General features: G+C 41.4%; 1 protein-coding gene across 9 annotated transcripts in view; it reads left to right on the top strand.

Moving 5' to 3' along the window:
- The window catches only part of TNS3 (tensin 3), a 352,619-nt gene that overhangs the window by 323,499 nt on the left and 5,055 nt on the right, over window positions 1-24,065 (top strand). For 8 of the 9 annotated variants that reach the window (XM_073332748.1, XM_073332750.1, XM_073332751.1 and 5 more), the window contains 9 exons: window positions 2,284-2,930; window positions 3,634-3,720; window positions 7,644-7,775; window positions 11,443-11,538; window positions 13,928-14,005; window positions 16,412-16,489; window positions 21,737-21,905; window positions 23,450-23,518; window positions 23,638-23,664. In XM_073332748.1, the coding sequence (XP_073188849.1) occupies window positions 2,284-2,930; window positions 3,634-3,720; window positions 7,644-7,775; window positions 11,443-11,538; window positions 13,928-14,005; window positions 16,412-16,489; window positions 21,737-21,905; window positions 23,450-23,518; window positions 23,638-23,664 (1,383 nt within the window). The remainder of the gene's footprint in view (window positions 1-2,283; window positions 2,931-3,633; window positions 3,721-7,643; window positions 7,776-11,442; window positions 11,539-13,927; window positions 14,006-16,411; window positions 16,490-21,736; window positions 21,906-23,449; window positions 23,519-23,637; window positions 23,665-24,065) is intronic. The other variant, XM_073332749.1, reaches the window with a different exon arrangement.

A 24,065-nucleotide genomic window follows, 5' to 3' on the forward strand; every position in this document is an offset into this window, starting at 1 on the left:
GGATGTGACTCAGGTTAGGGGGAACACTTGAATAAGAACTCAATTCAACTTCACAGTGAACATAAGTCCTTGGACAGTAAATACCTGATTTTCAGAAATGCTGAGCATGTTCTTTGGTATATTACGTGCATGTATTGAAGGGGGGCTGTATGGCTTTTAAAAATTTTAGAAGTAATTATAGAGGTTGTTGATCTGCCTGAGAAAAACTTTTAGGTGTCAAAATACATAGAGATCCAAATCTCTTTTAATTCACTGCTTTGCTATATGTCAGTGCAAGTTCGTACATACTCATCAGAGTGCTAACAGCTCCCGATATTTTTACTGAAAGCCATTTGGGGAAAATCCCATAACATTTCATATTGAAAACATATTGGTGCAGAACAAATAAACACTGTTTACAATGTGTATCATTCTATCATTTTAGCAAATATATTTCTAATAAATAAGACATTTGGTGAAAACATTTTTCAGAGAGACAGGGCAAAAACGATGGTCAACAATTGATTTAATTTTCAACTGCCCAGTTGCCTCAGAAATTTTATTATCTTTAATTATTTGTTTTGTGGTACCATCCAAGGCCCAAATCAAGGAGCAGGGTGTCATTGTGGTAGGCATAGTATAAGGACATAAAAGAGCTGATCCCTGTCCCAAAGAGCATAGAATTTAAATATAAAATGAGAGAGAGCAGGTGGATACAACAAGCACACGGGGAGAAGCTACAGGGTAACAGTGAGAAGATTATGAACAGCCCCAATAGCAGAGGTCACAGCACTCCAGCTGCCTAGCCATCCCAAATAGGGCTTCCTGTTCCCAGACTCCTAGGTGGATAGCTACTGTCTTCACCCAGGACCCCATCCCTGCACTGTTTGATTATTATTGATCTCACCTCCCACATCTCTGGGTGTGTCTAATTACCATCTCTATTCATGGTTAATTGGCGTCTTTTTCACAGTAGTTTTCAGAACTGCCCTTCTGTTAGCTGATGTTAGCTGGCTGAAGTGTCAAGCTCTTCATAAGCATCCTGATGCCTTTGGTTTCTTTTCCCTTCTTCTGGTTTCCTTTAAAACTAGTGCTTAGAGAGAGGATATTTCCAGCCTGAGAAACTGTGAATCATATTTACAAATCCCCAATAACATATCTTAGAACTGCAGTCTGAAAAGATGTGACTTGTCATTATAAATAACCATGAATTGCAAATAGAGAGTTAAGACCTCAGCATCAGGCACTGCCAATACTGCTAATATGAAATCATTAAAAAATCAAAGTGTAAGTCCCTCATTTTAAAGTTTATCTTGAAACTTTGTTCCTTTCTTTCTAATACTTCTCATTTCTTTTCAAAGTACCCTTACCTTTTCAACTTTTTTATTTTGTCTTCATTTCTTCATTTTCCTTTCCTGTGTTATTGTGCAGTTTCTGTGGCATGCACAGATCTGGCATCCATTTCCACAGTGCCCTTTCAACTAAATCCCTTCTCTGTGTTTTTAAGTTCTTAACTCAATTTTTCTCCCTTCATTTATACAGTGCGGGCTTGTTCTCCCTTGCCAACCTAGCCCCGCCCAAACCCCCCCTCTCTATAACAAGTACTTGCTAATATATTTTTCAGCCATAGCTTCAGTGCAGTAGACTTTTAGAAGTGTGTGTGTTTGGTGGTGGGGAATAAACTGTCTTTGCCTTTCCAAACTCTTGTCATGGAGAGATGATGTGTCCAGGGGGTGGTGTTTCTGCACACTGATAAGTACAATTATTCAGAAATGGAACAGTCCTTTGTTTAATGTTCAAACCTCTAGTTTCATAGGTGAAGCAAAACCTTGGAAAAAGTGTCTGTGGTGTTGCATGCTGCCTTCTGTGTTCTGCACTATTTTCTTTGCCCTTCTTATATGCACTTACATTTCCCAATGGACCTTACTCCCCTCTTTTGTAATATGAATGATCTTACGGTTAAGACACAGTCCTGGGAGTCAAGAGTCTTGAATACTATTCCTGGCTCTGTCACTGATTTATTTTGTGACCTTGGGCAAGTCTCTGAACTGTTGGTGTCTCAGTTCCCCTGTCTGGCAAATGAGGATAATCATGCAAACCTTACATGGTCTCAATTAATTAAAGTGTCTTGAGAATACATGCGTGGAGAGTGCTATAGAAGTGTCAGGTTTTGTTGTCTTGGTGAAGATTATTATTTACTGCTGTTAAAGATTATTGCTAAAGACTGGAATAAAGGCATTGTGCAATGAAATGTTTTCAAGACATATGGGAATGATTTGGTTGTGACATTTTCTTTTTGAACAGTCCTTCTGCAACTGAATGCCACTGGCTAGAAAGCAACACTAAGTCCACCCCTTCACCCCAGCTGTCAGTGCTGGGGAACAGCAGGCCTACAGGAAATTACCTTGTGTCCTCAGAATTTTCAAGCCCCATTCAGGACGGCTCGCTCTTGTCCCATTTCCAATCCCCAGGATTGCAAATAATCTCTTTGAACAGCCGAGAGGATTCATCCTTAGACCAGCAACAAGAGCCTGCTGCCCATCCCAGTGCCCGGGCCTACCTGAACTATGGTGGGACCAGCGTTAGCAGTAGCCCACCACTGGAGGAGAAACAACCTGTTTTCATGGCCAATACTAGCAGCTCTCCCAAAACTATGAGCTCGCCACTGGCAAGTACAGCGGACAATGGCTTTTTGGCCCACAACTTGCTTACAGTGGCCTCTGGACACAAAAGCCAGAGCAGCACAATTCAACAGCACCATGGAATGAACCTGCACCCACAGCCACCTCTTCCAGAGAAGAAGAGGACTTCTGAGGGAGACCGTTCTTTTGGCTCCATCTCTCCTTCTTCAAGTGGCTTCTCCAGCCCTCATAGCGGGAGCACAATCAGCATCCCATTCCCAAATGTCCTTCCGGACTTTTCAAAAGTTTTAAGCACTTCCCCTTTATCAGGTAGGTTTTATGCCAGGATGTATTTATAGTTAAACTGACACCTTTTATATGAGCGTGTGAGTAGGGTGGGATGTTAGATACTTTATAAAATAGTGGATGTTGAATAGCGAATGAAGTGACTGTTTGTAGTAAGAGGAGACACTTCACTTATTTTAGATGTATTGTTTCTAAAGACAAAACTCCAGAGTGCTTTCTCTGAGCCTTTTTGGATGTGTCAGTCAAATGCAGCCCTCTCTCTGCTGCCAGCCCACAAGTAAGTAGTGACTGGGCCAATTCCTCTTAATAATGGCTGGCTTTGTCCTGCATCCTTGCTAGGCTCATGGCAAGAATACTTCGAATGTGGCTGTTTGTCATCTGGTCTGTGTTCAGACGTAGCCAGGCCTTACTGAGGAACTAAATGTTTAATGTAGCTTTATAACTCTGAGTTTTCATATTTTATAGCTTGCGGGAAATGGAACTTTAATAGCACTAGTCAAAGTATCATGTGATGTATGTTTTATTTCTCAAAGCAGCTTCAAAACTCTCCCAGACTACTAGTTTAGTTGTGATGTTCCTCTCCCCCCACCTCCTATGGTTGAACTCTGAATTCCTAAATTAATCAGCACCTCACTGTCCGAGGTGAGAGCTAACAGCAGGAAATGCCCTTTGCAGTTATGGTGTATATTGATTTTTTTTTTAATTTTCTTTTACCTTTATTTAACAGAAAACCCAACTGATAAACACGTGACCGTAAAATTTGTCCAAGATACATCCAAGTTCTGGTACAAGCCAGATATTTCAAGAGAACAAGGTATACCAAATATCATCTTCTGCAGGGTGTTCAGCTGCAGAAGGGCTGTTCAGGAGTGCTCTGTATAAATTTCTGGTGTCTGGGGTCTAGATTTCTTTACATACAAATGTAAAAATAATTCTGGCCTTAGCAATAGGCGGACTAGAGGCCCTTAGGCCAAGCACCCAGTTTAGTAGGAGGACTGGTTTTGTTAAATAACCCTTGAGAAAGTGACAAAGGACTTTGGATTTAATTTGAGCCAGATCCTCAGATCCTCTGGAATGACCCAAAGGGGACTTAATGGCAGTAGCTGAAGATTTTCCCTAGGGGAATTAGGGACTGGCATAGCCATCCCCTCCAGTCTTTTCCCGCTGGTACTGGGGAACTTTCCAGGGCATGCTGAAGGAACGCAGAGGGGAGGAAGGCACAATGTGCTCCGGTGATCCTGGCTCAAGGGATCATTATTCACCAGTACAAGTTATCCTAAGCCTGCTCTAACTTGCAGGCCAATTTGACTTCCAGGATTTGGAGAGGCAGGGCAAAAAGCTACCTATACTTATCATCTCCTCAGGTAACTGAGTGCTCATCTGGCATGGAGTCAGCCCTATGTTTTGTAAAGTGTACGTAAATTTAATGCTAACAGGTCAGAGAACCAAGTATAATACAGAGCAAGCTTCTCCCATGCAGATCTACCAAGACACCTCAGCCACTGCCCGCAACTGTTACAGCTGGTTTTTAAAGCTAGTTGTCAGTGGTTCCATACTTACTATGCTCGTTCCACAAGTTACAGTTCTTAGTGCCTTAACTGCATCTCTGCTTGTACAATGGGGATGGGAAATAGAAAGTATTCTTCATGGGTATCAGCAGGATAGGGACATCCCAAAAAAATGATAAACTACCCAGAATAAGAAACTTCTCTGAAAGTTGGCAGTCTGGAATTCTGCAACTCCTGTCCCAGGTGGCCTGTATTAATCCTACACCTCAACAAACTATAATCCTCCGGGGAGTATTTATATAAATATATATAATTTTTACATGCACATGTATTCCAGAAAAAACCTTCCACCTCACTTATGTCAGTCTGAGACATAAGAACGGCCATACTGGGTCAGACCAATGGTCCATTTAGCTCAGCAGCTTGTCTTCTGACAGTAGCCAGTGCCAGATGCTTCAGAGGGAATGAAAGAAACGGGCAATTATCAATTGATCCAACTCCTGTTGTCTGGTCCCAGCATCTGGCAGTCAGAGGCGTCACCTGAGTACACATAGATGCAGCATCCAGAGGATTATGATTTAGTGATGTTTAAGATTAATATAGGTTGCCTCAGACTGTTGCTACAGAATTTCAGGCTGCAGAATTTTGGAGAAGTTTATAATTCTAACAGTTTATTATTTATTTGGTTGTCCCTATGTTGTCGATCCCCAAGGAAAACTCCATTGCCATTTCACAGGCACACCCGGAGTTAAGGCAATATAATAATACATATATTACATTCTCTCTTTGCAGTAGCACTTACAATGTTCTATGTGCTTTACAAACAGCTGCTATATGAGAAGACAATCCCTGCATACATATAAGTAAATTGTAAAATTCAAATACTCTGAATCCTGCCTAATGGAATACGACAGCTCTGTGATGGACTCAGATCAGGTCTGCATGTCAGATAGCAAAGATGAGGCTGTTGGAACAGACATAATGTTTATAGTCAAAGTATAGTCTTCTTTGACTGGAAGGCCTTTAACATTGTCCCAATGAACCATAGCCAACATAGCCTTCAGCTACTGGCAAACTGTGAATTGCTGGATCTGTCTAATGCATACTTTCTCAGACTGTAAGGTTGTTTGCAGCGTCTTACAGTGCAGGTAAAAGCACAAGCACAGGGGAAAAGAAGGTAGTAAAAAACAGAAGATTTACACTTCGTGGGTGTAGGATTTACTGGTCCAGGGCCCATTAGTGAATTGAATGTTCAAAGGATGACTCTTGACTTGTTGAGCCCAAAGAGGAAAGGAATAAAACTAACAGGCTGCTGCTTGAACAAGTTAAAAATATGCTTCCCAACAGTTTAATATTCACTTTTGTCCATCCAATATAATCTCTCTTCCCCTTTTTAAAAATACTAACATTATGGGAGGTGTCGATGGTTTTTTTTCCCTTTGCCTGAGGGAGGAATCCTATGACCGATGTAGTTAGAAGGATTAGGCAAACACTCTCTTGAATTGCACAGTTTTGCATATTTACCACATTAGCCTCAACACATATTAGTGCAGTAATCTATTACTTTTCTCTCATCCCCACCCACCTCCATGTTTACATCTTTTATAGATGAGCAGTACAAAATTCATATCAACTTGCAAACTGCTGCATTTGCTTATTCATGCAGGAGTCTGAGTATTTATGTTTGCAGTTCCGTGATTTGCCTATGTTGTTATCCAGTGTGTGCAGGAAGTCACCAGTATTTATGCAATTTCTGTGATTTAACATTTGTTCCAACTTTGGAATATTTTATTGTGTTCACAAAAGGTAGAAGGACCTTGCCAGTGCATACAAGACATGATGCACAATGTAAAGACTCCAAAATCAGAATCAGGCTCTCCCTGGGTTTTCTTTGCGGCATTGCTGAGTATTAGACATGCAGGAGGCTGGCTGAAATTTAAGCAATGAGTGAAAAGAAACACAGTCTGAAAAGTAGTCTGAACTCTGCAAAGATATTAGGAGGAATCACACCATTCTGCACCCTGTTATATGACCCTGGACTTTGCCACAAAGTTATTCAAAGAAAAGTTAAGCCCATGGCTTCCTGACCTTGGGCTACAGAGCACTTTGATTCAAAGGCATGCAGCAACCTCTCTGGAAGCCAGTCTTGCTATGTATAATCCAACTCATAGTCCCCAGGCAGAGATCACAGAACAAAAAGTATTCCAATTCTTAGAATCTCAAAATGCAAGTATATGCCTACCTACACCTCCTTCCCTGCTTAAAATGAGAGAAGAGGGAGAGAATACCTTTCGTATACCTTGTAATGCCTTGGCACTGTGTGCCACTTGGCTGTTAGTGGATGATGACACATGTCTGTTTGTTGTGGGGGCTGTGTAGAAGAGAAAGCAGCATTTTCTTGTCATGCCAACTATTGTGGCCATACTCCCAGTTACACTTTTTAACAAGCAAACAGAATAGCTTCAGGAATCAACTTTTCCTCTTTGCCAAAAAGCACATGCATGCTGGGACAGAGCGTTGGAGAAGGAAAGTTCTGGCTCTTCTCTGATTGCAGGGAATTGTGAACATGTTCGTGTATGTTCATGCCAGGTAGAGTGTTTGCCAATTTGCCAGCCTCTGTTTGCTGAGTTGTTCCCAAATTGGTCTCTCAAAGGCAGAAAGAGAAGATAGTTCTGTCTCTTAAAGGATGTTCTCCTGTAAAGCCTTTACCATTTTTGCAAATAGTATTAATAGTAACATACTCCATATCAGGGCTTGAAATCAGTGTTGCCAGCTTGAGACTATGCCCTCCCTCCCCCCACCCCACCCCAGGAAAAAAAAAAGAGAGAGAGAGATGTGAGGTTTTGATTCTGCCTGGTCTCTACTACATAATGTTTGTCTGTCTCACATGGATATTATGGGGATTAGTTAATTAATGTGTGTACAGTGCTTTGAACTTGTAAAACAGTGTGGGTGAGATTGTGAGCCCTTTAAGCTACACATGTAGTACGGTACTATTCAGTATGAGCAAGGGGTTCACAATCTGGTGCTGTCTGAGCATTGAATAGATAGCAAAATCATATCCAGAGTTAGGATCCAAGGTTTTGATTCTGTTCTAAGGCAGTGAGGAGGGAGACAAAAGAACCTGGCATTCTTTACTAGTGCTTTAAATGAGGATTTGGAACAGTACCTTTGTGTTTATTACTTGGACTGAAACACTTTTCTCAATCTCTCTCTGAATCCTTTGCAGCCATTGCCATTCTGAAGGACAAGGAACCAGGGTCATTCATTGTTCGAGACAGCCATTCTTTCAGGGGAGCCTATGGCCTGGCAATGAAAGTTGCTACACCTCCTCCTTCAGTGCTGCAGTTAAACAAGAAAGGTATTGTATGTCTCCCATCTTTACTTTGTCACACAGAGTGTGCAAGACCTAACTACTATATAGAATTCAGAGAAATCCTCCTTTCTCCATAATTAAACATCAAGAGGTGCAATTCTGAGTCGATCAACTCAGAAGTCTCAATTTGGATTCCTTGCAGTGAGAATAAGAATCTCTCCCAGTGGGACTGTGGAACATGTTTGTGTCATGCTTGGTAGTTTCATACACAGGTTGGTAATTATATACACAGCTTGGATGTGCATGTACTATACAATATTGTCCTAACAGGAATCCAACACCAACTCACTAGCTGAGCCTCCTCAGTTATTAGAAGTCTGGTTTTGATCTAAGGCTCAGTGTCATGCCAAATACCACCATGCACAACTTTTGCCTTGATGGAAGAGGGAACTTTTTTGGCCTGGGAATTTGTTTTGAGACAACAGTATATCAGAAATAAATCTGAGAAAAATTAGCGTAGCTAAACAAGAAGCAGTGTGACAGATGTGTTCCCCCAGACTCCTGTGCCGTAACGTATAACTTATATCTGTCAGTCCTGAAGGGGAAAATGAAAAGAGCATATGGAACGCATTAGGCAGCATATGGAAACTCAGGAGGCAGTGTCTAAGACGTGTTCTTGGCTCTGATCGTGCCTACTGACCTTCTTGCTGCTACTTTTCTCTTTCCGAACCCTTTGTATACATTGGTAAATGTTGCCCAATGAGGTAAAGAACTGCAGAAAATTGGGTTGACTGAAAAATAGCAGCTGTTAATGTCTGTTTGGAGTGTTTCTGTCCTTTGTTCCTTCTTCCAATTATTTCAAGTGCACTTTTGGTCTGGAGCTTGGATTTCATTATTCCAGATTTAAAAGGAGAATAGGAACATAGGAATTGCCTCACTGGATCAGACCGAAGGCCAGTATAGTTCAATATCCTGCCTCTGATAATGCCAGTACCAGATGCTTCAGAGCAAGGTATAGAACCCTGGAATAGACAGATGTGGGATAATCTGTCCCCCACATTCATGCTGATCTGATCTTTAATAATTAGAGATTGGCACATATCCTGAAACATGATGTTTAATATACCTTCCAAAATTTTATCATTAATATGGTAACTCTGATAAACATATTTGAAAAATCCCTTTTAAAAAATCTTTCTAAATTCTTGGCCTCAACAGCTTTTTGTGGCAATGAGTCTAATTACATGATGGGTAAAAATTATTTCCTTTTTGTAAGTTTTGGATTTGCCACATTTTAATTTAAGTCAAAGTCGCCTTCTTCTTGTGTTTGAGCCAGGAAGAACAGTAGTTCCTGATCTACCTTCTTGATACTCTTCACTATTTTATTCACTTCCCTAACATCACCATCTAATCATCTTGTTGCTGAAAGAAACAATGCCAATCTTTTCAGTTTCTCTTCCTATTAATTTTTTCCAGGCCCTTGATTATTCTCATTACCCCTCTAATTCTGTAATATCTGTGAGATGGGGTAATCAGGACTGCACATAATGTTCCAGATGAGGCCGCACCGTTGATTTATATATCAACATTATAACATTCCCCATATTATTCTCTATTCCATTTCTTATGTATCCTAACATTTTGTTTGCTTTGTGACCACACTGAGCTGTACACTGAGTAGTGATCTTCATTGTCTACAATGACACCTAGATCCCTTTCTTGAGTTGATACAGTTACTTTAGAACCCTGTAAGCCATATGGAGTTTCCCTCCAATTTACACTACTTTATATTTATCGACATTGAACTCCATTTACCATCATGTTCCCTGTTCCCCTAGCTTGTTTAGGTTTCTCCAGAGTTCCTGAAAGTCCTCTCCAATCCTGACTTACCTAAATAACCTTGTGTCGTCTGAAAACTCACTCCTCCTCCCTTCCTAGATCTTTAATAAATATGTGAAACAATACAAGACTTAGTACAGAACCTTGAGGCACCCCCTGCTGTTAACCTTTTGCCTTGAGGAAAATTTACCATTTATTCCTCTTCTTTGTTTTCTATCACATAACAACAGCTTAACAGCCATATTGGTCTTGTCTGTGCTAGACAGTGAAGCTCCACTGGTGATCGCAAAACTGAGAACTCTAATGAAGGCTGGCTGTGGGTATTTTAACCGCCATGTTGTCTAACTTGAGCCTGAGAAGGCCGACATACATGGTAGTTCAAGTACCAGTGGCCACTGGCAACCTGTCTACCCTAGCTAAGTTGCTAACACTGGTTGAGCTGCACCAATGGTAGCAACTGTGGGAAACTTTAAAAAGCCTACTGTAGACAGAACCAATGGGTCTGTCTCCTGCTCTTACGTAAACTGAGTAAATCATGCTGTAAAAAGCAGGGAGATGGCCAGCAACTTCTGTACCACTTGCTCTAAGTTTCCCAGCCAGTCTGATTCCCACCAGACCTTCCCAGAGAGCAGAAATTTGTCCCCCCTGCATCACCTTTTCTTTTGGCATCGTGGCATCAGAAGGCACCCCAATTTTCTCTTGTAAGCAGTCCTTCAAGGGCCAACTTAGCACATTTTGGCTTGTGTAGTGTTTCTGCTATAGAAACCAGTTTACTCATTTATGCTGGCTTGAACATCGTCAATGAAATGTGGTCACCAGATGTCATGTGTCTCCTGGTCTGTGACTGATAAGATCAGAGACAAGGGGAATATCTGTAATCTTTTCGCGGATCTGTTATTGAGTTCATCTGTTATTGGGCCACTTTGCCCCATCACCATACAATGAGTGACCCTTTTGTTGCCGATGGGTGGCGCCAAATTTATATGTTCACTACTGCCAACCCCAAGCTTTGAAAAGTCATGAATCATGCCCCAAAATCATGAGTCTGGCTTAAAATTAATGAGATGTTTTAAGGGTAACTTTTGGGTATTTTTAATTTGCCTTCAGGATTTTTAGTATTTCGGTTACGCTCAAGTTACAGTTTCAAGCTTTTCTCTGCAACCGTTATAGAAACTTCCCTTTTCTAAATGAAAGCCAAGAATCTCATCTAATCTTGTCCCTATGAAGTGGGGTATTAATTAAAATATCAACTATCATGAGATTCATGATAAAATCATTAGAGTTGGCGCACTGTAAATCTTTTACTGTAATATTTTAAACTGAGTACAGACCAGGACTACTACTAGTTTTATATCTGTGTCAACGGGGTGTGTGTGTATGTTTTTGTTTTTCTCATTTTAACCCGGTTGCCAGCTCTTGTCATTAGTGAGTACATCAGAATTTCTGACCTTGTTTCTTCCATATTTCCTTTTCGTAGCTGCCATTGATTTTTTGTCTTGACTTGATTGCCAACCCCACCTATTTCTTCCCTTACTTTCAGGAGAAAAAGAAACAACCAGCTGTTTTCCTTGACCTACTGGTTCCTATAAAATGTTGGGACACATCCTGGAGGTTTTGGACATTGGTACCCATCTAGGTGTCAACCAGAGGCAGAATTGTTGCAGGCTGGGAGTGATTATCTGTCGATAACATGCTATACAGTGCCTGTTTCATTGCGGATGGTGACACAGCAGTAGAATAGCTAGTGCACGGTCTGAATGCTATGTTCTAGGAAGTTCTAAGGAAGGCAGCTATCATAAACACTTCCTAATTTGTGACCCCCCTCTCTTATTCACTGGCTTACTTCATGTGTTTGTTTTCTTTTTTTCTACAGTGGGGGATTTGTCAAATGAGCTTGTCAGGCATTTTCTGATTGAATGCACCCATAAGGGAGTGCGGTTGAAAGGATGCCCAAACGAGCCATATTTTGGTAAGTGCTGTACATCAACAGGACATGAAAAATGAGGATATTTTGCATACAGCCAGACTGCTTCATAACGTAGAATGGAACATGAGAGGAAATGTCACACAAAGATTGTGAGATGGTTTCTGCAGGAACCTATTTTAGTATTGTCATGATAATGGCCTTCTATATCAATCTATATGACCACATAGAAAAAAAGCACATTGTAGTAGAGGACATTCCAACTAGAGCATTGTAATGTGATGGAAGCACATCGCTTCTTGTTAGACTGCCCTAACAGGAATAGATGTACTAATTGCAGCTTCTCTTTGAAGTAAAGATGACCCCAAAGCAAACCAAAAAAAAGGCGGGGGGGGGGGGGGATTTAAACTTTGTCAGTTTGAGATGGGAGGTATTTCAAACCTGAGGTTTTAGTTCAGTCCTGCCTCTAACTTGAAGCATGTATCCAAGGTACTTGTATGGCCCACTGCCATAATATCTGAGCACCTCACAATCATTTAATTAATTTATCCTCACAACACCCCAATGAGATAGGTAAGTCCTGTCACCTCCATTTTAAAGATGGGGAACTGAGGCACAGAAAGACTAGTTTCTTTTTGACTTGCCATAGGACTTTGGTCCAATGTTCCCTCTAATTTTTTCCATCCATGTGCAGAATGAACTTTGTTATGAGCACCAATATCGAGGAGATGTGCGCCACCAGTAGAAACAAAAAACCTAGATATAATATATATTTTTTAAAAGTTACCATAGGGATAATTACTCCAGCCAGGATAAGTTAGGCATTTTAGAACTCACTGCTCAAATAATTAAATTTAAGCACAACAGAGAAATCAAATTATGAAATGCATAGACCAAAAAACTAAAATAGCAGCACTCTGAAAAAATAAAATTACAGAGAGTATATGTGCATTGCAAGAAGTAGCAAGAAGTAACAACAGTAACACAAGTATGTGTTGGGAGATGTGTGTGAAAGAGCCAGAGTGTGTGTGTGAGAGAAACAGAGTATGTGTGTGTGTGTGAGAGAGAAAGAGACACAGGCACAGAGTGTGTATATGCTGGCTACTGGGGAAGTGTATGAGAGACCATGCGCTGTCTCTTCAAGCACAGCGGCACTCACCAGTCTGAAGGCTCGTTCAGACCGCAGCAGCCGCTAGCAGCTCCGTCTAACTCCCGAGTCCTATAGCTCCTCCCCAAGTAGCCAGGTCAGGCACTAGACTGATGATTTGGGGCCTGAATTGGGAGGAATCTTCCCTGCCTGAGCTGTGGAGTGGCGACATGTCTGTATAGCTATTTCACAGACTACTCTTGCTGCCCTTACAAGGTGCTATCCATAATGGAGATATTTCACAATGGGGATCCTCATGCCCATCTCCAAGTTCACCTGTGATGCCACCCCCCTTCTGCATCCAGCCATTCCCTGCCCTCCAGCAGCTACAAAGGACCCCTCTATGGCCATGCTCATTAGGGCTCAGATCTCTGAATTGTTGAGCAGCATCAACTCCCAGTGACATCAACAAGAAAGGAAGGTGCTCAGCAATTGTAAGATTGGGCCCTGGGCTCTGATTTTACAGCAGTTGTTGGTAGTCTATAGAAAATAATTTAAAATAAATCCATCTATAATTTTCTCCAGAACTGAAATATTGTTGGGTTATTCATGTTTTTCAGTGACTGGAATGAAAGGCACTAATAGACTGGCCAATCACCCCTCCAAATATAGAGTGTAAAATGTGCATTGACATTTTAAAGAGAACAGAGGGTCCAGATCCCTTAGGTGGAACTGAAAATCTCAGCCTTGCTATATAGTTACAGCAAATGGTGTCTCACAGCACTAATTAGAAGGAGACATGATTTAATGTGGGATATCATACAGATGGCCTCACCTGGGGAGGTGGTGAATTCATCTAGCTGTTCTTTTTTCCATAAAAACACAAACCAACTCGACTGCCTGGTGGTTAGAGCAGGGAACCAGAAGTTAGGACACTTGAGTTATTTTCCCAGCTTTTCCACAGCCTCACAGCATGACATTGGACAGATTGCTTAGCTTGTCTGTTCTTACTGCCTCTTATGGGTGTTGAGACTTAATATGTTAATAGTCGTAAAGCACATTATCATTGTCATCTTTCTCTTTAAAGTAAATTATTTAAGCAGATGAAGGGGGGGAGGGAACTGCAGTTCATGTAAAAGGAGTTAGACGCAATAAATTATGAGAAGATGGATCTTTTAAAAATTACCAAAAAAAGTAGTTGTTAAAGTGCCTTAGGAGCCAAGGGGGAAAAATGTTTTTAAGGGTTTTCTTGAGCCTGTAAATTATTGAAAAGCAAACATACCTCGTAAGCATTCTATTTGTGCACAAAAAGTAATCTTGCCTGTCTTGTTGTTCTTTTAACCACAGGGAGTTTGACAGCTTTGGTGTATCAACATTCCATTACTCCTCTGGCATTACCCTGCAAACTACTCATCCCAGACAGAGGTATGCTAGTCAAAATACAAAATAAAAGTGATACGCAACCAGGGATCCACTTCAAAATACCTATATCTGAAGGCAGGTGAACATGTCAGGGTAAAGTTCTGAACAAGAAAGCGTAGGAAAGAATGTCAGACAGTTGCCAAGCAGCTTTTGTCCAAGCTGCAGTTCGGAATTGATTAGTACTGTGCAGGGCCGGCTCTAAGATTTTTGCCGCCCCAAGCAAAAAAAATTTTTGGCCGCCCCCACTTTTTTTCCGTGCCTCCCCACCCTCGGCTCCGCCCCTTCCCAACCCCTTCCCCAAATCCCTGGCCCCGCCTCCTCCCCCGGGCGTGCCGCATTTCCTCCTCCCCGCCATTGCTTCCTGTGGCTCCCCCCGCCACAACTCCCCGCCCTAGCTCACCTCCGCTCTGCCTGCTCCCCTGAACACGCTGCTGCTCCGCTTCTCCCCCCTCCCTCTCAGGTGAGGGAGAGGCGGTGCATTCAGGGGAGGAGGCCAAGCAAGGGTGAGGGGGGAGCGCAGGAAGTAACGGGGGGGGGCGCGCTGGGTGGGTTTGAGGAACCGCTCCCCCCCAGCTCGCCTCCGCTCCACCACCGCCGCCACCTCCCCGGAGCGCGCGGCCACCCGGCTTCTCCTCCCTCCCTCCCTCCCAGGCTTCCTACACGTGCAGCAAGCCTGGGAGGGAGCGGGGAGAAGCGGAGCAGTGGTGGCGCGCTCAGGGGAGGAGGCAGAGCTGGGGCGGCGAGGGGACATTTCTAGGGCCGGCGCCGGACTGCCGCCCCTAGAAATGTGCCACCCCAAGCACCTGCTTGTTTTTCTGGTGCCTAGAGCTGGCCCTGGTACTGTGATGCCCCAGTAATAAACATATATAACTCATGGTGATTAGCACTGCAATCCAATATTTAAAAAAAAAATTATTTTGCAGATTTGACATCACACCCAGGTATAGTTAGATTCAACTAGTCTTTACTCAAGCACAGGTAGCAAGAGTCCTCTAAGGGGGAAAAGTAGGATTTTAAAAAAGCAGGTACCCTTAGGGTGTGGTTGAGGAAAAGAAACAGCAGTTTATGCAGGTCTAAATATTGCAATAAATAAATATTAAAGAGCACATAGAGTATGGGACTATAATTCTATTTTGGGTTGTGGTGACTCCATAAATTTCTCTAGCACCATCAACAAGAAAGCTTCTGTGTATTTTTGGCCCATAATTCAGTTGTCTGTTTATTCTCCCCTATAAAGCAAACACCAGATGTATTACTGAAATGTTAAACATTCTTGCGGTTTTCCATTGAACTCTTAAACTTTTCTGCTCCTAAAGGCTGTATGTCTGTGTACTCTAACATAGCATTCGAAATATGTAAATCCATGAAATATCTTAATGAAACCATTTAAGCAGAATAACATACTGTGGAAGAATGTGGATCAGAGATCTGTCTTTAGATAGCTAGATAGAAAAATCACTGTGATGGGTGCGCTCACGCCACCTTTCCTTATCAGATAAAATTGGAAGTTCATTTGGTTCTAACAGAAAGTTTACGGTTGAAACATTTGTCTTTTTGCCCTAGACGAGCCTACTGCGGTGAAATGAATGTATCTAGTCTGATACAATCAAGCCTTTTAATGTAGAGATGGAGTTAAAGCATGAACTGTCTTTTGTCTCTTATTCTGGTCCTGATTCATACAGCACTAAACATGTACTTAACTGTAAGCTTGTGAGCGGTCCGATGGTAAGCAGTGAATCTGGGCCTCTGTTTTTCTTGATCATACTGAAAGAGAAACTATGTCATACCCAAATATAGCCCCATATATAGGTTCTGTACAGCCTTTTATAAAACTGAAAAATCAAAATGTGTCTGAGGGTTTTTTTAAAAAATTCTAGCAGAAAGATTCTAAAACAGCCTACAAATTGTACCATTTGCTTGTGCCATGAGTACTTGCAAATACAGATTCAGAAGCCGACGCAAAAAAGATGAAATTGACCAGATCAATTTCACTGATCAAATTTCAGCGTGTTCTGCTAAAGCGATGAATATAAATTATAGCTCCTCAAATTAATCTTAAAATTATAAGAGGATTTTTTGTAACCTGAGTGAGGAAATAGGTTAATTTAAAAAGCATTTCGACATGATGATGTCTCTTTCAGCAGTAATACATAATTATCTGTGATTAGCACGAAACCACAGGGTTATTAAGAGTTCTGCTTCTAGCACCCCAATAAATTGTGCAGCACGTGTATAATCACACATCCTGGATGGAATTGTGCCATTGCAGGGATTTTTTAATGTTTCTGGTGAAGAGTCGTCCGGTATAGGGAGGTCATAATTTCAAGACCTCGACTCCTAGTTGACTTTCTGGATTGACCTCTCAATCCAAGTCGCAATAGAAATGTGTGTGGTGGTTCATATTTGCAGATCCCTTGGAGGAGATCGCAGAAACAGCTCCACAGACTGCTGCAAACTCAGCAGCAGAGCTCCTAAAGCAGGGTGCAGGTTAGTACATTTCTCTTCCGTTTGATGACATTACAGTTGTTTCCAAATGTACATTACAAGCAGGGAGCGGTGGGGAGGGGTGGTGAAAAATAGGCGGCTGAGGGTGAAAAAAGGAATTGGGTAAATTTAAAATGCCACTGAGAAGTATGTAATGTACCGGATCTGTGCATGTGAGGGAGGGTGCAATGTTGCCCTCTAGAGCCTGGCTCACAGAGTGAAGGACGTGCTATTACTGCCAGCGAAATGATGGAGATCTGAGTTGAAGGACAAGGTTTCTAGTTATATCTCGTGTGTGTGTGTGTGACTGTCTGCAGTATGGAGATTTATAAAATTAGTAGCCAAACCTACAAATGCTCATTCTTCACCTGAAACAATATGATGCGAAGAAATGAAGTATCTGATTCCTTGGTCATCCTGTTTTATTGTTAAGGGCCCTTATTCTTTGCTGTGATTCAGCAGCTCCCTGCCACTCGAGCGAAATAAAACCACCTCTTAGGGTCAGCTTAGGGGACAGAGAGGATTCCTTAGCATGCGGCAGTCCCTGGATGCACAGAGTTGCCATAGTGACTCACTGCACTACCCCACACTCTCAGCCTCAAGTGCAGTGGCCATGCCTTGGGGAAAGGAACCAGACCACTCCAACATCTCAGTGATCCCTGGCTGCTAGAATGGCCTTCAGGCTGCTCTAAGTTGTACCACAGGATCAGACTGGCATCTGGTGGCCCAACGATCAAGGGAGGCAGTGCTATATTTGCCACCTCCTCCCTGACCTGCATCAGTCGAAGAAGCCACAGACCAAAAGATCTTGACCAAGTGTTTTTTAGTCTTCAGTTGTCAGAGTGCTGTACAGTTGCTCTGATACATTATTGAGCATTCGGCAAAGGGCAGGGCTATTCCAAGCAGCTATCTGTTTTGTTTTGACTTTTTAAAAGTGCAGTGACACTTCAAATGATATAGTTGAGCAGGAATGTGTGGCTGAGGCAATGGTCAGCCTTGGCTAGGCTATGCTGGAAGCAAGCACATTGGCATTTCTGTTTGCCATTACCACTGCAGCGGGTGTGGTGGCCACTAGACTTGGAGCCAAGGAGGAGGAATTTAAGAGGGAAAAGTTCTATAGATAGATTCAGCATAATAGGCACACATTTCCTCTTGAGATCTAGCTGGGTTCTCATTATCCAGGACATGTAACCTTCCTAGGGAAAAAGAAATAATAGCTTGTTTTTTTTATTCATCTGGGGACTAGTTGTTAGGCAGCTCCATCTGGGGAATGTCACATCAAAGATAATTTGACTGAATGGAAATTTAATAACCATCTTGGCATATCTAATTTTGAAACAGGGGCTTAGGACTTGAATAGGGAAGTTGGAAGGGACATGATGTTTTTGCCCTACCACTTGGAGTGTCTTGTTCCAGAGTTGGTAGCCTGTGACATTTCACATTGACTTTGTTTAGTTCAAACATTTTTCTCTCCTGTCGCACAAACATTCTCAATATGGAGTTCAGCACGAAAGCCCAGACTCTAAACAGATACCCAAGCAACCGAGCTTTTATTTAAACAACTATGGTTTGATTAAAGCAGATGCGATCCCCAACTGCTGCCCTTTTTGGGTTAATCATTTCTTCAGCTAAATGAGAAGAACGGTGCCGTCTGTTACCCAGTACAGAATCTAAGTGCCAAATCTTTTGCTTCTCAAATAGTTTTGAGGCTTCCATCATGTGTTTGCTGTATCTCATTGTCTCCACTGGAGGCAGGCCCTGTGGTAGTGCAGATCTGAGAAATGGGAACCCCCAAAAGTCTGGAGGTCTGGAATCTATAGAAGCCACTTACAGAGATCTCTGGCTTTCCCCATGGGCAGCTCCTTACTCCATTAGCCTCCAGCCTTCCCCTGTGCTTGGTAGCACTCTCTCGTGCTCTGCATGTTTCCCAATTTACATGCATTTTCCTTCCAATGTATATTAAGACCATTGTGGGAATGTCCAGTCCAAATGGCACCGAATGACCATACCGGGAGTAGCATAAATTACAATAAAGTTGAAGAACGTGCCGTATTGAGTAGCTTGCTTCCCCAGCTCAAATAGATGTGACTCCAAAGGAGCAGCTATAGAATGTAGAGAGGACAACTGCATTGTAGGGAAAATGCTATCACATAGCCAACTGTTTTTTCAGCTTGCTCCCAACGCAGTTTCTAAGGGATTACTGCTGTTGATTCCCCTTTGTCCCACATATCAGATAAGAGCACATATTATGCACCAAAATTAGGGATTCCTTCCAGTCTGTTCCCACAAAAAGCTGTATTAATCATAAGGCTACACCACTATCTTTCATTTGACATTCCTTTTGGTGCTTCCCAAAATGTCTAGGAAGTGGATGATATATTATTTATTCTGTCTAGAGAAAGGACAGACTCTAGAGAAAGGCAGTAAAATCCCATTGGAGACCTATCCGCAGCAAAAAAGTGAGCTGTTTGGTTTAGGAACAAAAGCATATGAGGCTGTTGGCACCAATGGAATGTCTGCTGCAAAAGAAAGGGAATCTCTCCATGCGAACATCACAAGTGATTAGAAATGTGACCGTGAATCCAGGCTAGTTTCCTGTGAGGAAAAGCTCTCGATTGCAAAACTATAGATTTGAACCAAACATGTAGAATAATTATGTGAAAGATAGCGGCTTTGTAACTTGGAGTGGTATTTAGAATTCTGGACAGATAAATTACAGCAAAGAATTCATTAATTAATGCTCCTTCAAACTCTCCCTCCCTCATTTCCCTGAAATTTGTCTTTCAATGAAATAAATTATCATTAATTCAAACAAAGGTGATTGAGGCTAACACAGCAATATGTTTTATGATTTTTTTCATTTGTGATAAGGAAATTTTTGGTTTCTGGCTGTCTGAAGTTCAACCAAGTGGAATTTAAATGCAGATAATTGGCTCACATCACTGTATTTTCTCAGCCTTTTCATCTTTTAACTTGGAATGTCCACCTTTGAGCCAAATTCTTCATTGACTTACATCGCAAGTTAAAGTGAGTGGGTTGAAAATATGCAGAAAACTTGCTTGATAGTCCTGCTGGAATCACAAGCTTGTTCAGTCTATATAAAAACAGTTTGTAGTTTGAAAGAGCCATGTTTTTCAGTGGAAAGTATGGAGAAGACTTTGCCTGAATTACAGGACAGTAGTATGAAAAGAGAAATTGTTAGACATAATTTGTTTTTTTTTTTTTGCTCTCCTAATCATTTGGTATGGTATGACATTTGAATTTTCAGTACTGGTTAATACATACTACTCAACACATGTTTACTAACTTTAAATTCTAACATGGACAGCTGCACGTTTGTGTCAGGACACACATTTTGTTAGTATTTGTGTGAAACCAGTGATGATTGCACTGAAGAGTAGGACTAAACATGCTTTACGGTTCCAGAAAGGTTCTTACTTGGTTGTAAGAAATTATTCTGGATTATCTAATCCTTTGTCTCTTAGGTCCCAATTCAGCAAGGTACTTAAGCTTGTGCCTAGTTATAAGCATGTGTATACAGTAGAATCTCAGAGTTACGACCATAAGGATGGCCATATTGGGTCAGACCAAAGGTCCATCTAGCCCAGTATTCTGTCTTCTGACAGTGGCCAATGCCAGGTGCCCCAGAGGAAATGAAAAGAGCAGAAAATCATCAAGTGATCCATCCTTTGTCACCCATTCCCAGTTTCTGGCAAACAGAGGCTAGGGACACCAGTCCTGCCCATCCTGGCTAATACCCATTAATGGAGCTATCCTCCATGAATGTATCTCGTTCTTGTTTGACCCCTGTTATAATCTTGGCCTTTACAACATCAGAGTTACAAATTGATCAGTCAACCACACACCTCATTTGGGACCAGAAGTACATAATCAGGTAGCTGGGGAAGGGGCGGAGAGCAAGCACAGTATAGTACTGTGCTAAATTTAAACTATTAAAAAATATAGGGAAAGTTTAAAAAAAGATTTGACAAGATAAGGGAACTCTGTGCTTGTTTCATTTAAATTAAGATGGTTAAAAGCAGCATTTTTCTTCTGCATAATATAGTTTCAAAGATGTGTTATGTCAATGTTCAACTGTAAACTTTTGAAAGAACAACCATGACATTTTTTTCAGTTACAAACATTTCAGAGTTATGGAAAACCTCCATTCCCAAGGCATTCGTAATTCTGAAGTTGTACTGTAGTTCTCTTATGTAGCTTGCTGAATCAGGGCTTGAATGCCGATTGCCATTTTTATACAAGAGGTCAGGTATCATGTATACTGAGATATTGCACGATGAACTGTAGAGCAATTATTGAAAGATGTCAAATTCTATGAACTACTGATCATACAGAAACACTGAAACTAATTGCAATAGACTGAAACGCTGTGGGATGGTAGATTAGAATTTTACCTATGGTTTCATAGAATTACAGATATCGCTTTAGGACTCAAGTTGGTTTCCCAAAAATTGTCACGCCCTAAGTAGAGCCCATTTTTTTAAAGTTCGACCCAAAAGATTTGAAATAATTATTTTTATTTTTCTTAAAGTTGCTTTGAACTGAAACGATAACACCCACAAAAACCCCTCGGAAAGTAAAGAGAAGTAGAATTACACAGCAATTGTCATATTTTTGTGGAGAGAAGACATTCTTGTTGTTTTGCCAGACAAGTGAATAGTTTCATTTGCGTGCAATTTAAACACTGTTTGAAAGTCTGAACGCCTGTGAACTGATCCTACAAACATGTGGATCCTGGAGTTTCTGTGTTATCTGCAGACACTGAATTTGAAGGCCAAGGTACTCTGTTCTTCCTCCCACAGCCGAATGGTTGCAGTGATCATTCCCAGGAATGCCATCTCTTAATCCTGTGCTTTGTGTTTTATCAATTTGTATTCATGATTTGGATTTCAGAAGTACCTAAAGGCTCCAGTGAGGGATCAGGGCCCCATTGGACTAGATATTCTAAATTAAGCAAACTGTCTCTAAATGTAAGCAAAAAGATTGGCAGCCTCTCCCCCCAAAAAATGACAATCTTGTGTTAAGGCACAACCACGGGACAAGACAAAACAGAAGGGGAAGATGACAGTGGGACACTGGAACAAGAACATCTTATTAGTTAGTAATAGTTCTTCACCACCGGCCTGACTGTTGGCAAAGGTGGAAAATTGTGAAACAAAAAGAATCAAACAGGACTCAACTAAGCAAAACCAAACCTAGCTCTTGAATCCTATCCTCTGTTCTTTACAGCATGCAATGTTTGGTATCTGAACTCTGTGGAAATGGAGTCCCTCACAGGCTATCAGGCAGTGCAGAAAGCCCTGAGCATAACACTGATGCAAGATCCGCCTCCCATCTCTACTGTTGTCCATTTCAAGGTGTCTGCTCAGGGGATCACACTGACAGATAATCAAAGAAAGTAAGTGAAGTGGGGTTTTTGGCTCTGGCCAGACACTGCTGTTAGGGTGATCAGACAGCAAGTGTGAAAAATCAGGACAGGGGTGGGGAGTAGTAGGTGCCTATATAAGATAAAGCCTCAAATATCGGGACTATCCATATAAAATTAGGACTTCTGGTCACCCTAAATGCTGTACACTGATAAAACTGCTGTAGAGTTGCTCTTTCTAATCCCTTTCTACAGTCTCCATATGGCTCATATAGTAATAACACAGTTTCTTTGATCTAAATAAGTAGAGAATCAGGCCCCACATCAGATTGGGCTTGATGTGGTACTGAGCTATTAACACTTCATCCAAATGGCACCTTCCACATCCTGATGTTCTGTAGGTGGAATTTAGTGATCTCATATAACATTTTCTAACAGAGCACAGGGTAATTCCAGTGCCCTGGCCAGCACTCCCCACCTATCCTGCTCACTGAATCAGACTGTAATGTCCTATGTACACTATTGCAGAGCAGTGTTGGCTTAAGTGGACACTGCACCCCCATCTGTATTCAAGATATTGCTTTGGTGTGCTTAGTGCATGGAAACTGTTGTATTAAAAATTATGTTCACTTGCTGAATACTACTAGGGTAGCTACACAGGGGGGGAAGATTGTTCAAAATTACAGGCCAAACTCAGACCCACTGATTTCAAAGGAGCTGCAGTCATTTGTACTAAGTCTGAATTTGGAAGGCCAAACCATAAGCCACAATTTTCAAATGTGAGTTGGTAACTTTAGATACCTAACATAGCCTGATTTTCAGAGGTGCTGTGTTCTCGCATTTCCTGTTCAAGTCACCTCTGTTTAGGTATCCAACCTCAAACACACAGGTTTGAGAATTCTGGCACCAAGTTGAACACTGAAAGGGAGTTTTCTGGCCTGTCCCTCATGGGCCATTATCTTTATATTATTATTCTAAGCTACTGGGAAAACAAGCATGGGTTTATTCTTTTGGTTGTGGTGGGATACTTCCTTGTCTCTTAACCTGTCGCCTGGCAGAGGATTGATTTCTGCTAATATGTAGAAGCCATAAAGGAAAGAATAAGCTACTAAACTTAAAAATATGTGGTTATTAAGTTCCATCCTTATGTTACTGATCCTTTTATTACTGAGACATTTAAATAAGGGAGTGGTTGCACAGTGGTATGCTTCCTAAATAGAACCATAACCATGAGCCTTATTTCTGCACTGAGGGTTCAATCTTCCAAGCTGCTACCTTCAACTGCTATACCATGCATGTTGACAGCATTCAACAGCACTCAGTACCTGGAAGGATTAACGCTTAAGTTTGACTCTTGTGTAACATATGCTGACATATTTTCCAAAGCCCTCAACACCCAGCAACTCCTATTGTGACAGAGTCCTGGGTGCTGAACACTTTTGAAAATCTGGCTACTTATTTTGGTATCTAAATGAGAGCTGAGCTTTTGGCAATCTGGACCAGGGAGTTTAGTCTATTTCTTGAATCCTTTTAGAGTCATAAAGTTGTTTAAAACTCCTTTTATTCTCTTCTATCAGACTCTTTTTCCGAAGACATTATCCAGTCAACACTGTTATCTTCTGTGCTTTGGATCCACAGGACAGAAAGTAAGGACAATGAATGCTGTTTCTAATAGATGTTGTTGATGATGTTGACCTACAACAAACTAATGTTTTTTTCCTTTGTATTTCCCACCTCTTGCTACTCCCTTCCTTCATGCAACAAGATGGATGAAAGAGGGACCTTCAGCAAAGTAAGTTGATAGTGGTCCTAGTCTGTGTATTTACGTGGTCATATTGTATCGCAACTAAGAACAGCATTTTAACCTAGGAAAGTACTTCAGACTTGATGATGTGCTGTAAGTTTTTTCTTAAGTTCCCAGACCCTACTTTAATCCTTAACCAAATATATTTAAAGAGTTGCACTGCTGGAGACCTAAAGCATAAAACACATTAAAGTGGAAATAATATACCCAGTATTGGATAGGGTATTGTGTTGAGGGAGAGTAGCTCCAAAAGTTTCTTGCTTCCTCCTTTGAGTAGTTTAGGGAATTTTAAGTTTAAAATAATTGCTACAGGAAATTTGAGGCCATGCTAATGTTATTATGTCATAACAATTTTGCCCCCATTTAACTGCTTTCCCTGCTCCACACAT

Source organism: Lepidochelys kempii, chromosome 2 (genome assembly GCF_965140265.1).
Source record: "Lepidochelys kempii isolate rLepKem1 chromosome 2, rLepKem1.hap2, whole genome shotgun sequence".
In the NCBI taxonomy this organism is placed as follows: domain Eukaryota; kingdom Metazoa; phylum Chordata; order Testudines; family Cheloniidae; genus Lepidochelys; species Lepidochelys kempii.